Genomic DNA, 13,668 nt, shown 5'->3' with positions numbered 1-13,668 from the left:
AAAAAAAAAAAAAAAAAAAAAAAAGCTTTGAAAGTAGAGCACTCAATACAAGGGATCATTATTGTTTACTTTATACCTCTATCTAAGCAGGTATGTCTTAGAACCAATTTGGCTATCTCATTTTTTAGGTCTCTAATTCTCAAATTTTAGTAATTATAATAATCATCTAGGATGACTGTTAAACTCAGATTCCCAGGATCCACACCCAGAGATTTCTTCCATAGGCCTAGGTGGGGTCCAGGAGTTTGAATCATTGATTTTGATGCAGGTGATCTGAGAGCCAGACTTTGAGAAGTATTACATTGAGGAGTAATTGATGTTTCATGACACATTTATTGCAAATGAACACTTTATTATTAATATTAAAAAGGAATTTTTTATGTAACAATAATTAATGCTTACTGTAAAATAATTCAAGCAGTACTAAAAAAACCTAAAGAAAAAGTAAAGGCCACTTCCTCATGACCCACTCTTCTCATCTCTCTACATTTTGATAATATCTGACTTTTCCAGACTTTTTTCTATGCCTCTACAAATATTTAGTTTTCCAGACTGTTTTCTATGCCTATACAAATATATAGTCATTCATCACTTAATGACTAGGATTCATTCTGAAAACTACATTGTTAGGCGATTTCATTGTTGTTGGAACATCAGAGTGAACTTGCACAAACCTAGATGGTACAGCCTACTACACACCTAGGCTATATGGTGTAGCCTGTTGCTCCTAGGCTACAAATCTGTACAGCGTGCTACTGTATCTGTAGACAACAGTAACACAGTGGCATTTGTGTATCTAAACACAGAAGACGTACAGTAAAAAGAATGTACTATAATCTTATGGGACCACTGTTGTGTATGTGGTCCATGATTGACCAAAACGTTATGCCATGCATGACTGTATATTGTTTAAGAATGATGAGCATTTGATGTTTCTAATTTTTTGCTGTTATAAATAATGCTGCTCAGGCATGGTGGCTCAAGCCTGTAATCCCAGCAGTTTGGGAGGCCGAGGCAGGTGGATTGCTTGGGCCCAGGAGTTCAAGACCAGCCTGGCCAACATGGCGAAACCGTGTTTCTACTAAAAATACAAAAATTAGCTGGGCAGGAGAATCGCTTGAACTCGGGAAGCGGAGGTTGCAGTGAGCCGAGATCACGCCACAGCACTCCAGCCTGGGCAACAGAGGGAGATTTGGTCTCAAAAAACAAATAAATAAAGCTGAAATAAATACTCTTGTTCCCATATCTTTAAGCAACTCTGTGACTGTTTCTGCAGGATAAATTCCTAAAAGTTGAATCACTGGGCCAAAAGACTCAAATAGCACAGAAGGGAATTTTAATAAAAAGTACTTCTCTACCTCCTTCCAACCTCCAATCCCATTTTCCTGAGGAAGCCACTGTCATCTTGTTTATCTTCATACGAAATGCTTATATAGGTATGTTCATTCTGTTTTGACACACTGTCAATCTGTCCTTCAAGAAAAAAAAAAAAAGCTTTGTGCTCCTTTCTCTGCTATCCTTCCATCTCCTCTCTCCTAAATTAATAAATAAAAACTTTGGCACAACAGCTCACACCTATAACCCAAGTACTTTAGGAGGTTGAAGCAGGAGGTTCACTTGGGGTCAGGAGTTCAAAACCAGCCTGGGCAACATAGTGAGATCCCATCTCTAGAAATAATTTAATATTTTACATCTAACTTTGATTTTCCTGGTGGCTATTGAATTTTAGAGCCTTCACTGTTTTCAGGTCCCAATGGCATCACTGATCAACACGCCTCTTCCATTCAGAATTCATTCTCCCAAAGGCGATTCAGTAATGGACAAGGAATCTCCAGGGATTTAAATAAATTTCTGGGAAAAGCTTAGAAAAGGAAGTAAAATTTGAGCGTAAAATGATTTCTTATAATTCCACTCTAAAGCAAACTTACAATTGTAACATTTAAAGCTTTAATATTCCACTTTTCTTTTGTATTCTTTTTTTCTCCTTCCTTCTCATGAATGCTATATTCCAGCCAAATTGTACTAACCATTCTTGCTTGTCTCCTTTTAGCTTTTTTTTTTTTTCCCCACAAATTTGTGTGTCATTGCTGTACAGGGGTCATGCTAACTTCTCTGCATCGTTCTAATTTTTAGTATACGTGCTGCTGAAGTGAGCACCTTTTAGCTTTGCTTCTGCTCTTCTCTGACTAGCATGCATCCCCTCCTTGATTTCAGTTAATCCTGCAAAGTGCTTGACTTCAAATCTCAGCTCTGACCTGTCTAACCTTTACTAAATTATTTAACAACTTTTCTCTCTAATCTTAGCCCTTGTAACATAAGGATAATAATGCCTATGAGGTTATTGTAACCATGAGTTAAGGTTTGTGAAAAGTACACGAAAGTCTATACAAAACTAATTATTCCTATATTACTCTCCTTTAAGGCCTAGCTAGATAGTAGGCTCTTTAAGAACAGTCAGCATGTCTTTGTATATTCTTATTCCCTGGAGTGAGGAAGAATTTATCATATATATTTGTTAAATAAACACATTATGCTATTGGCTTATACCTTCCTTCAGACAATAGACAGCAAGGTTTCTGAAGGAATCTTTTATGACCACAGGCTCAACACAGGTGATGGCACATGATACTGTTTGTGGAATGAACACGTAACATCTGTAACGACAACTTCACATGGCAGTTAGTTGTACTCACTGTCTTTATAGGTCTTGCCTTCTCAACATGACTATTAGCCTACTGAAGTAAGGTGTAGTTCTCTGCATATCAAGAAAAATGTTTGATGATGATGGAAAAAAAAGATTCATATCTGAATGTCTGATGTCAGTGGCAGACTATAAATATTTCCAAATCGTATGTGGAGTGAATTGCAATGGAAAATGCTCTTGAGGATTCAGTTTTTATAATAGGATGACAACCACAAATGAAATGTGGACCAGGAAAAAAAAAATAAAGAACACAGGATTAAAAGGGGGAGGGATGTTTCAACTTTTACTCTATCAGGTAGCAGCACCACAACTTCTCCAGGTCTCAGTGTCTTTAAGTCAGAGAACTAGTTATCTATTAGTTCTAAAATTAGTAAAAAACAAAAAGAGTTTGTTTACAGAACTAGAGTAATAGAGGAAGGCAAATATCTGGATTTGCAGTGTTAAGTAATTTATGACTAAATATTAAAGCAAGTACTATGATAATCTAATTCAACTTGGTTAATTTCTCATCAAAGAGGGGCACACACTTGAATCAACGTTATTTTTATTTCTTATTATTATTGCTATTTTTTTGAGACGGAGTCTCACTCTGTCACCAGGCTGGAATGCAGTGACGTGATCTCTGCTCACTGCAACCTCCACCTCCTGGGTTCAAGTGATTCTCCCGCCTCAGCCTCCCAAGTAGCTGGGACTACAGGCACGCGCCACCAAGCCCAGCTAATTTTTATATTTTTAGTAGAGAAAGGGTTTCACCATGTTGGCCAAGATGGTCTCCATCTTTTGACCTTGTGATCCGCTTGCCTTGGCCTCCCAAAATGCTGGGATTACAGGCGTGAGCCACCGGCCCGGCCTTTTTACTTTTTTTTGAGACGGAGTCTCGCTTTGTCACCCAGGCAGTGAGTGCAGTGGCCCGATCTCAGCTTACTGCTACCTTTGCCTCCCAGGTTCAAGCGATTCTCCTGCTTCAGCCTCCTGAGGTAGTGGCGATTGCAGGCACAAGCCACCACACCTGGCTAATTTTTGTATTTTTAGTAGAGACGGGGGTTTCACCATGTTGGCCAGACTGGTCTCCAACTCCTGACAGGTGATCCGCTCACCTCGGACTTCCAAAGTGTTGGGATTACAAGTGTGAGCCACCGCATCCGGCCTGAATCAACTTTGTGAAGAGACCTAAGTTACCTGGGCTCTGGTCCTAGCTCTGACAACAGCCCTAGATATGTAAAATGGACAATAAAAGGGTTACTATCTCATGGGACTTTTGTGAGTATTAAATACATATCTGTAAATGATTCCTGGTACAGCACGCGTTTTTTGGTGAGGCTTAATTTAGGAAGGGAAGAGGTTTCCCTCACGTAGCTTACCCACTGGTCTGATTGATTAGGTGGGGATTCTCAGCGCCTAATATTTTCAGTGGTCTGTCTCTGGACATCTATACCAAAATCCAACGTTAACAGCAGAAATACTTTTAAAAATTAGACCTGTTTTTCGCGCTCTCAGTGCAAACTCGGCTTACCAGTTCACGCTAACAGACACAAAAGGCGAATTTTGGGAAACTCGCGCAGGGCGCCACAGCTCTCCAGGGGAAGGGGACAGGTAACTTGGGTGACGGGAGGGGTGAGGGCACTGCTGCTTCTACCAAGCGGAGAGTAAATGCGGGGGCTGCGGCGCAGCGGAGTCATCCACAAGGCTCTCCAAGAGTCGCGCCTCAGGGAAAAGGTGAATTCAGCCGCATTAAGACCGTGGTCGCAGCCGCCGCAGCCTCTTCTCATCGACCCTCCCACCTCACCTTCAGTCGGCTTTTCCAGCTCCCTCCGGGTTCTAAGCTCCTCGATTCGTTAGACCTCAGCTCCAAGCCGAACAGCAACACAACGCCGAGAAGCTTAAAGGCCCGCAGAGGGGGAAAGGAAACACCCCCGCCGCCATTCTTTTTTTCCCTTCTTTGAGACAGAGTCTCACTCTGTCGCCCCGGCCGAGTGCAGTGGCGCGATCACGGCTCACTGCAGCCTCGACCTACAGAGCTCAAGCGATCCTCCCGCCTCAGCCTCCGGCGGAGCTAGGAGTAACTGGGACTACAGAAGCGCGCCACCACGCCCGGCTAATTTATTTTTTATTATTTTGTAGAGACGGGGGTGGTCTCACTATGTTGCCCAGGCTGGCCTTGAGCTGGACGCAACAGATCCTCCCGCCTCGACCTCCGAAAGTGGTGGGATTAAAGGTATGAGACGCCGCGTACTGGCCCCGCAGCCTTTCTAGCTAGCGGTACCAATAGCAACCCGCAGCGGCCCTCCGCTCTTTGTTCCGCCCCTTCTGCTTGCGATCTGTTTCCGCTTCCGGTCCTGCAATTCCAACTCTGCCGTGAAGAGCTTTGCATTGTGGGAACTCCTTCCTTTCTCCCTCCCCGGCCATCTTAGCGGCTGGTCTTGGTGAGTGGGCTCCTGCTGACCAAGGTTTAGGCAGCGCGGGGAGCTTTGCGGGTTGCCATTTGGAACTCCGGATCCTAAACTTCCTGTCCTGTCCTCTTGTCTCTTCTAGCTTGGGGGCCGTCCCGCACCTGAGGCAGGAAGATGGTGGCCGCAAAGAAGACGGTGAGTGAGGCCGGCCAGGCCCGGAAGCCGATTCACGTGGAGAGATGTCTCGGCTGGGGCGGGCAGATGTGAGCCCACTGGGGTGACAGCATGCCTGCTGGCATTTGGAGGGCCCCAGAGGGAATCCCAGTGGCCCTCTCAATGACTTGGGGTCCTCGACTTCGGAAGTTAAGAGGCTTGGCTTCAAAAAGCTGGGTCTAGTTTTGAGGTGGTTGCAAATGAGGCCCTTAGGTCCGTGTTTAATGTTTGCTTTGTAGAAAAAGTCGCTGGAGTCGATCAACTCTAGGCTCCAACTCGTTATGAAAAGTGGGAAGTACGTCCTGGGGTACAAGCAGACTCTGAAGATGATCAGACAAGGCAAAGCGAAATTGGTCATTCTTGCTAACAACTGCCCAGCTTTGAGGTAATCGAAGAACCTGAACGGGCGTCGCCTACCGCGAATTCATCGTGAACGAATATACAGGAGTGTAAACTTGTAATCTGAGTACCATGAACTCGAACACTTGCAGGATAATTATGGTAGCGATTGTGGTGTTTGGCCCTTCGTTGCCGTCTCCCCCACCCACCCCCAAATCATGTGCTCCCCTTCTGTGAGCTTATTTCTAGGGGAGAAATGTGTGTGTGGCAGGAGGAGTGAAAACAGGACATTGGGGTTTGATGGAAGCACAGACACATTATTTGTTTTTTCCATGTATTTTGTGTCCTGCTTTTTTGGTTCTTTTAGCTTTGAGGTGTTTAATGATGCTTCATTGTGTGAACTTGTTTTATTGTCAAAAAACTAGGTAACAAAAGTTGAGGCTGGGCCATGGAGTTGCAGGCTATCATAGAATCACCTAGTTTAGCCCACTAAGTCAGTTCTGAGTCAAGGTTTATGCTTAACTCACTGTTCTGAAATTGAACTTAGGGAGTGTTGTAAATAAGCTAAAGAAACTTGGACCTTGCAGAATATAAGCCATGTGACCAAATTTTCTGTGGTAATGCATAAGCTGCTTACAGCGTTTTATATAGGGTGTCTAGTTATTGTCAAAGCTTGGAGGGCCCTTTCCATCTCGTCCCATGGGTTGGGCTTTTCCCTAACCATTCTTTGAAACTTTAAAGCCTGTCTGCTGTAGTAGTGCTTCTGAAACATCACTGTGCAAAGGAGTCACATGGGTAATGTCAAAATGCAAGTTCTGATTTCATTGGATTTGGGATGGGGCTCAAGGTGCTTTTTTTTTTGAGCCAGAGTTTTGTTCTTGTCACCCAGACTGGAGTGCAGTGGCACAATCTAAGCTCACTGCAACCTCCTCCTCCCAGGTTCAAGCAATTCACCTGCCTCAGCCTCCTGAGTAGCTGCGATTACAGACACCCGCCACCATGCCTGGCTAATTTTTGTATTTTTAGTAGAGATGGGGTTTCGCCACGTTGGCCAGGCTGGTCTGGAACTCGCGACCTTAGGTGATCCACCCACCTCGGCCTGTCAAACTGCTGAGATTTCAGGCGTGAGCTACCAGCTTGAGGTGCTTCTTTAACTAGTACATTGTAGCACTATTGCTGGTATGTGGATCTACATAATTGAGTGGCAAGATAGTATATGACTCCTTTCCGATTCCTAAAACCATTAGTGTCTACTAAATTGACGCTGAAATTTTGTATTTTTAGTAGAGACAGGGTTTCACCATGTTGGCCAGGTTGGTCTGGAATTCCTGACTTCAAAATGATCCAGCCTCCCAAAGTGCTGGGATTACATGCATGAGGCCAGAAATTTTAACTTTAAAACGGTGTCACTCCCCATCTAGAATTCTGGGCAATGGGGGATAGTGATAGAAATGGCTTATTTTTTAAAGGTTTGGATTCTGGATCCTCCACTTACTATTCTGTGGCTCAGTTTCATTAGATTAAAAAAAAAAAAAGAATAGGGCTGCATGCAGTGGCTTATGCCTGTAATTCCAGCACTTTGGGAGGCCGAGGCGGGCGAATCCCTTGAGGTCAGGAGTTCGAGAGCAGCCTTGCCAGCATGGTGAAACCCCATCTCTACCAAAAATATAAAAAATTAGCTGGGTGTGGTGGTGCATGCCTGTGATCCCAGCTACTTGAGAGGCTGAGGCAGGAGAATCACTTGAACCCGGGAGGTGGAAGTTGCAGTGAGCCAAGATCGTGCCACTGCACAAATAATGCTTTGCTTTTGTTTATTTGCATCCTACCATCTTCTGTGAGTATTAATACTGTCTTAAACATGGTAGGGGTTGAGTAGATATTTGCTGGTTGCCCCTTCACTTGCAAAGGATACATATAAATGTTGGTTTGTATTGGATAATGAATATGATGTTTTTAAGGGTAGTATGTGATTTTGTTACTTTTTGAAGGTCTTAAGAACATTAACACTAGTAAAAGAAGTAGTAACATTTAGTCTGTCAGTCACTTGGTATTGCATTTATTTATTTGCCTTTTTTTGGTTCCCAAAGGAAATCTGAAATAGAGTACTATGCAATGTTGGCTAAAACTGGTGTCCATCACTACAGTGGAAATAATATTGAACTGGGCACAGCATGCGGAAAATACTACAGAGTGTGCACACTGGCTATCATTGATCCAGGTATGCTTTTAAATCATAAAGTCTTTTTTTTTTTTTTTTTTTTTTTTTTTTTTTTTTTTTATTTGCCTATCTAATGTCTGGACAAGTATTTCTTACTACGCAAATGTCTTTGGTTCCTAAATTCAGATAGAATATGGACATAGCAAGGCAAATCCTGTAGTTGTATTTTGTAGCGAATTGGTTATGAATGTCAACACATTATAATTTGGCTTTATTATAAATTAAAATTTTTACTGTCAGATAATGAATTTCATTTGATGAAGTACCTATGAGATAATAACTTAGAGATTTGGTAAAAGGTGAAATTATAAGGGGAGAATAATCTGGCAAAACAAGAAAGTAATTCTTGCTTCCTGAGAATAGATACGTAAAATTAGCTTGAGGGGAAAAAAAAAAGTGCCAAAAAATCTACATCATTTTGTTTCCAATTGTGGATCTTTGATTCATAGAATACTGCGAATATTCTCGCTGTTCTGATTTTGTAATAGTCAGGACAGGCTAAACATTCGCTATATTAAGACCATGCGTGTGTCCCCAGACCTAGTTCTTTCCCTAGGTCTGGTTTTATAAATGCTGGTGATAAACCAATTTTATTATATGATCGTTCTGTGTGATCATATAATGGCTATGATTCTGGGTTATCTTTGATCAACCTTAAAAATGACAGTACAGGTAATGTGATAACTTTTGCAAAAAATCAGTGTTAATTTGCAGACCATTGTCTACAGAAAGGATAACCAAAGGTAGAGAAATTTTATGGTACCAGTTGCTATTAAATAAATTGTAAAATTACTGTATTTTTATTTTTTAGGTGACTCTGACATCATTAGAAGCATGCCAGAACAGACTGGTGAAAAGTAAACCATGCAAAATTTTCCTTTAATAAAATTTGCTTGTTTTAAAATATTGTATCTATTTCAGTATTTTCTCTATTTTGTTTCAATACAATTTCCTGAAGGTTGGATTAGAGAGGATGAGGCAGATGTGGTGGCAAGACTTTTCAGTAGTTACACATCCTGATTTCTGTTTTCCAGGGTTTTTTTGTTGCTGCTGTTGTTGTTTGTTTCTTTTTGGAGGCAGTGGTGCAGTCTCGGCTCACTGCAGCCTCTGCGTCCCAGGTTCAAGCGATTCTCCTGCCTCAGCCTCCTGAGTAGCGGGACTACAAGTGCATGCCACCAAGCCCAGCTTTTTTTTTTTTTTTTTTTTTGTATTTTTAGTAGAGACTGAGTTTCACCATGTTGGCCAGGATGGTCACGGTCTCCTGACCTCGTGATCCCCCGCCTTGGCCTCCCAAAGTGCTGGGATTACAGGCATGAGCCACCGATCCCAGCCCAGTTTTTGTAAAGGGAGGGCACTGGGTTCCTTTCTAGTACTAGATTTTTAGGATGCTCAAGTTTTGTAATACCATTCTCAGGACATTGTTTGCATTTTATATTTGAGTGTGTTTAGGAGGCAACAAGTTAAATGCCCGGAATTTAGCCAGAATTGGCAATTTACCAAATCTGAGTAGCTAAAAAAGATTAACTGAAATGTTTCCCCATCCAAAATGCTGTCATAGGTCAAGAAAAGTTTTACTTTAATGAATAATCTTTCCTAAGGTAAGTAGTTGGTGCACTTGGACAATTTCTGAGTAATCCCAGATAATCAGTAGTTAAGTCCATGTTTGCCCGAGTATGTTTTATATCATATACTCCTAAAAGATACACTGAAGTACGTTAAGTATTCACATTTTTGGAAACTATACTGCATCCCCCAAGAGTATGTCCCAGGGAATCCTTCATATGTTAATATCCTTTGGAACATTCAAAGGAATTAATTTGAGGGGAAATAATGATTTAGTTAGATATTAATTTACAGAGTTGAATGGTGCTAATAACGTATGCCCTATGTAGTCAGCTGGGCTTTGAGGGAGGGAGGCTACAGAAGTGTCAGAAAAGACAATGTCTTTTGGATTTTAGATTCAATCTCCTTGCTCCTTCTTTTCTCCCCTCTTTCAGGCAATTGTTGATGGTAGATGAGTGAGACAGTAAATGAGGATGCCTTCTAAATAGTATGCAGAGAATCAAGCATTTACTGCACTTGGAGTCAGAGGACCCCAGCTCTTAATAGCTATGTAACAGCCCTGGGTGGGTCATGTTCCCAATTTGATAGGTGGGGGTTAGGAGTTTGGTTTTTTTCAAGGGAATAGCTCATGATTTTAGTTTGTGTCCGAAGTTAATCTGAGGTTGTGGATATATTAATACTTTGGAGAGTCTGGTTTTTAGTAGTTTTACCAGTTCATTTACTCAGTATTTCTCAATTTGGGAGCACTACTGACATTGTGTAATGGGACAATTCTTTGTCGTGGAGGGCTGTGGATTCTGCAGGTATTTTTCATTCTTGGTTTTCCTTCGATGTCATTGTAATCACCCCCAAATGTCACCACATTTTTAAACTAGCTTCTCTCCTGGTTAAGATCACTGAATATATGAAAGATTTTAAGTGTTCTAAGGTGTTCATGTTTACATATCCAGAGACCGGTGTGGCCAAAGTGATATAAAATATTTGAATCTTTGATAAGAATTGCTTGGTCTGACTACTGGTCTTTAATAGTGTGTTTTCATAGTTCAAAATGTTTCAGTCTCGTGGTTAAGGTAGTTTGTGTGCTTATTATCTACTTGGTCAGTTTTTCCCATAAGTTGACTTTTCACACTATTTGGGTTAGTTTTTCCTTCAGGTTGACTAGCTCGAATTTAATTTCTCAAAGGGTGGTGACCTGAAGACTACAATATTGCAGAATGTTGGTGTACCCTTTCTTTGTGTGGTGTCTGTTGTAGTTTTCTGGCTGCAGGCATTTTGGAATGATGGTTTTTTAGAAAATGTATGATTTCTAGGGCCTTCTATTTAGTTGATGATATGCTATAAGATCATTTGGTTTTTGCCTTTTCATTACACGTTCTTTTTGTGCAGTCACAACTATTCTCTCTTTCAGCAAGAAAGTTGAGAGAGACAAGAATTTTAAAGCTAGTAGATAGGAAACATTCCTCATTCATTCTGGCCTATGTTACCTTTGATTAAGTGCTCTTAAACTGCTGTCAGAGAGAAAGTGACACCAGGAAGATCTGGGAAAGTGTAAGGTGACATTTCAGTTTTCTTTTCTGATTATAATGAAAGCAGTGTGTTTGGGTAGCTCTAATATTCAGAGGATTGTAGGAGATTCCAGCCAACTGGATTTACTCCATACCTCTACTGAACTCTTAGATATGGAAATAGAAATCTGAAAGAAGAGGTTGGATATTGTAGAATGTGTTAAGAATTGCAGTTGGTATGGGATGGTGGCAGGAGCAGAAGGAATGTAGAGAAGAAACCAAATTTTAGGCTGATTATGAATACAACTATTAATAGTTGGGTTATCTGAAAGATAATCATCTGTGTCATGGAAAAGTTTTCCATCCCCTGTCTTCCACCTACCAACTACTTAGACTTGCTACTCCCTTCACCTGCAGTGGAATCTGGTTTCCTTCCCCCATTCCTCCCTTTTCTGGGCCTACCTGTGCTTGTTCTGAGGGTCAGCCTAGCACCCAGTCTAAAACAGGTGCTTCTGAGTTACCTTAGAACCTTTTTTTATGGCATTGATTACCTCTCTCTGACTTAAGATTCTGCAGGACAGGGACTCAAGGTATTCAACTTTGTGTCACTTATCAAAAATTAGAGTGGATAGTGACTACTAGGGCTTAAACATTTACTTAATTCTCTTATTGATACACTTGTGCCTTTCTGTTTCAGAAGTTTGTTAATAGTAGTTCTTAAATTTCTTAGCATTTACCATTATTTAATTTACTACTGCCTGTTTGCTTCAAAAGATGGTTTAGGGGTGGGAATCTGCCAGATTACTTTCCTCAGGTCAGCAAGGAATTTATTCTGTCCTTTCATTCACTCAACATACACTTAGCTCTAGCACCATCTTTGTGTCCAAGACTCTTGGCTGCTAAAGAGTAAAAATATAACAGTTAATACTGAACATTTAAAATGTTTTAGGGGCCGGGCGCGGTGGCTCACGCCTGTAATCCCAGCACTTTGGGAGGCCGAGGCGGGCGGATCACAAGGTCAGGAGATTGAGACCACGGTGAAACCCCGTCTCTACTAAAATACAAAAAAAAAAAAAAATTAGCCGGGCGCGGTGGCGGGCGCCTGTAGTCCCAGCTACTCGGGAGGCTGAGGCAGGAGAATGGCGTGAACCCGGGAGGCGGAGCTTGAAGTTCGCCGAGATCGCGCCACTGCACTCCAGCCTGGGCAACAGAGCGAGACTCCGTCTCAAAAAAATAAATAAATAAATATTCGGGAAACTAATTCATTTAGGAGGTGGAGGAGGAGAACCAGTTATCCTTGTAAAATGAAAATAAAATCAGCAATCAATGCCCACCATGAAACACAAGTCTGGAAAAAATATAAAAGCCAATGTATACCAGACAGGAGTATATCTCTTATNTGTTTTAGGGGCCGGGCGCGGTGGCTCACGCCTGTAATCCCAGCACTTTGGGAGGCCGAGGCGGGCGGGGCACAAGGTCAGGAGATCGAGATCACGGTGAAACCCTGTCTCTACCAAAAATACAAAAAGCCGGGCGCGGTGGCGGGCGCCTATAGTCCCAGCTACTCAGGAGGCTGAGGCAGGAGAATGGTGTGAACCCGGGAGGCGGAGCTTGCAGTGAGCTGAGTTCGCTCCACTGCACTCCAGCCTGGGCAACAGAGCGAGACTGTCTCAAAAAAAAAAAAAAAAAAAAAGTTTTAGGGCCCAGCACTGTGGCTTACGCCTGTAAACTCAGCACTTGGGGGGCTGAGGCAGGAGGATCTCTTAAGGCCAGGAGTTTGAGACCAGCCTGGGCGATGTAATGAGATCCGTTCTCTGCAAAAAAGTTAAAAACATTAGCCCATTGTGGTGGTACAGGCCTGTGGTGCCAGCTACTCAGGTGCCTGAGGCAGGATTGCTTGAGCCCAAAAGGTTGAGGTTACAGTGAGCTATCGTGGTGATACTTCACTCTAGCCTGGGTGACAGAGCAAGACCCTGTCTCTAAAAATAAATAATGTGGTCGGGTGTGTTGGCTCATGCCTGTCATCCCAGCCCTTTGGGAGGCTGAGGCTGACCACCTGAGGTCAGGAGTTCAAGACCAGCCTGGCCACATGGCGAAGTCCCACCTCTACTAAAAATACAAAAGTTAGCCAGGCATGGTGGCGGGTGCCTGTAATCCCAGCTACTGGGAGTCTGAGGCAGGAGAACTGCTTGAACCCGGGAGGTGGAGGTTGCAGTGAGCCGAGGTCACGCCACTGCACTCCAGCCTAGGTGAAAGAGCAAGACTCCATCTCAAAAAATAAATATAAAAGTTTTAGGTACCTTACAAAACAGTGTGTTAACTCATTTAATCCTCTGACCACTCAATATTATTATTAGCCTTATTTTGCAGATTAAATCCAATAAGTGATGAAAATGGAATGCAGAACCCTTACACTGAGATGTACAAGTGGCAAAAACAAGGAAAATTGAGAAATAATATTTTAGACAATCTTCAAGTTAAATATCTTGTATTAATCTGTAGATTTTAATGCATTGGTTGGAGGCTTTTTTTTTTTTTCTTTTTTGGCCATGAGGTTTTCTTCCCCAGGAGAAATGTGTTTAATAGCTTAAAAAAAAAAAAAATTCTCATGGCAGAGAGATAAAATGTTAGGTTCAAAGGTATTTAATTGCTGAAAAGGAGGAGGCAGTCTTTTGAGCCACTAGGTGGAGCCTGAACACAACAGAGTGAAGTAGAATTGAGCCACCTTGGCAGCAA

The 13,668-nt window shown here is 42.1% G+C and overlaps 2 protein-coding genes across 2 annotated transcripts in view; one reads left to right on the top strand and one right to left on the bottom strand.

Annotated features, from left to right (window-relative positions):
* ERICH5 (glutamate rich 5) overlaps nt 1-4,679 on the bottom strand; it is a 55,400-nt gene extending 50,721 nt beyond the window's left edge. The window contains exon 1 of the mRNA XM_017875297.1: nt 4,491-4,679. The gene's annotated coding sequence lies outside the window, so the exon portion shown is untranslated. The remainder of the gene's footprint in view (nt 1-4,490) is intronic.
* A 378-nt stretch (nt 4,680-5,057) lies between these two features.
* RPL30 (ribosomal protein L30) lies at nt 5,058-8,768 on the top strand. The gene is made up of 5 exons (XM_017875295.1): nt 5,058-5,127; nt 5,237-5,289; nt 5,547-5,692; nt 7,734-7,864; nt 8,676-8,768. Exons 2-5 carry the CDS (start codon nt 5,269-5,271, stop codon nt 8,723-8,725), a joined length of 348 nt encoding a protein of 115 aa, XP_017730784.1. The 5' UTR covers nt 5,058-5,127; nt 5,237-5,268; the 3' UTR covers nt 8,726-8,768.
* The last annotated feature ends 4,900 nt before the right edge of the window (nt 8,769-13,668 follow it).

The sequence above is a fragment of the Rhinopithecus bieti genome, unplaced genomic scaffold (assembly GCF_001698545.2).
Source record: "Rhinopithecus bieti isolate Rb0 unplaced genomic scaffold, ASM169854v2 scaffold_8760, whole genome shotgun sequence".
Classification (NCBI taxonomy): Eukaryota; Metazoa; Chordata; class Mammalia; order Primates; family Cercopithecidae; genus Rhinopithecus; species Rhinopithecus bieti.
The sequence above is the reverse complement of the archived record's forward strand: the minus strand, read 5'-3'. Positions and strand labels throughout refer to the sequence as shown.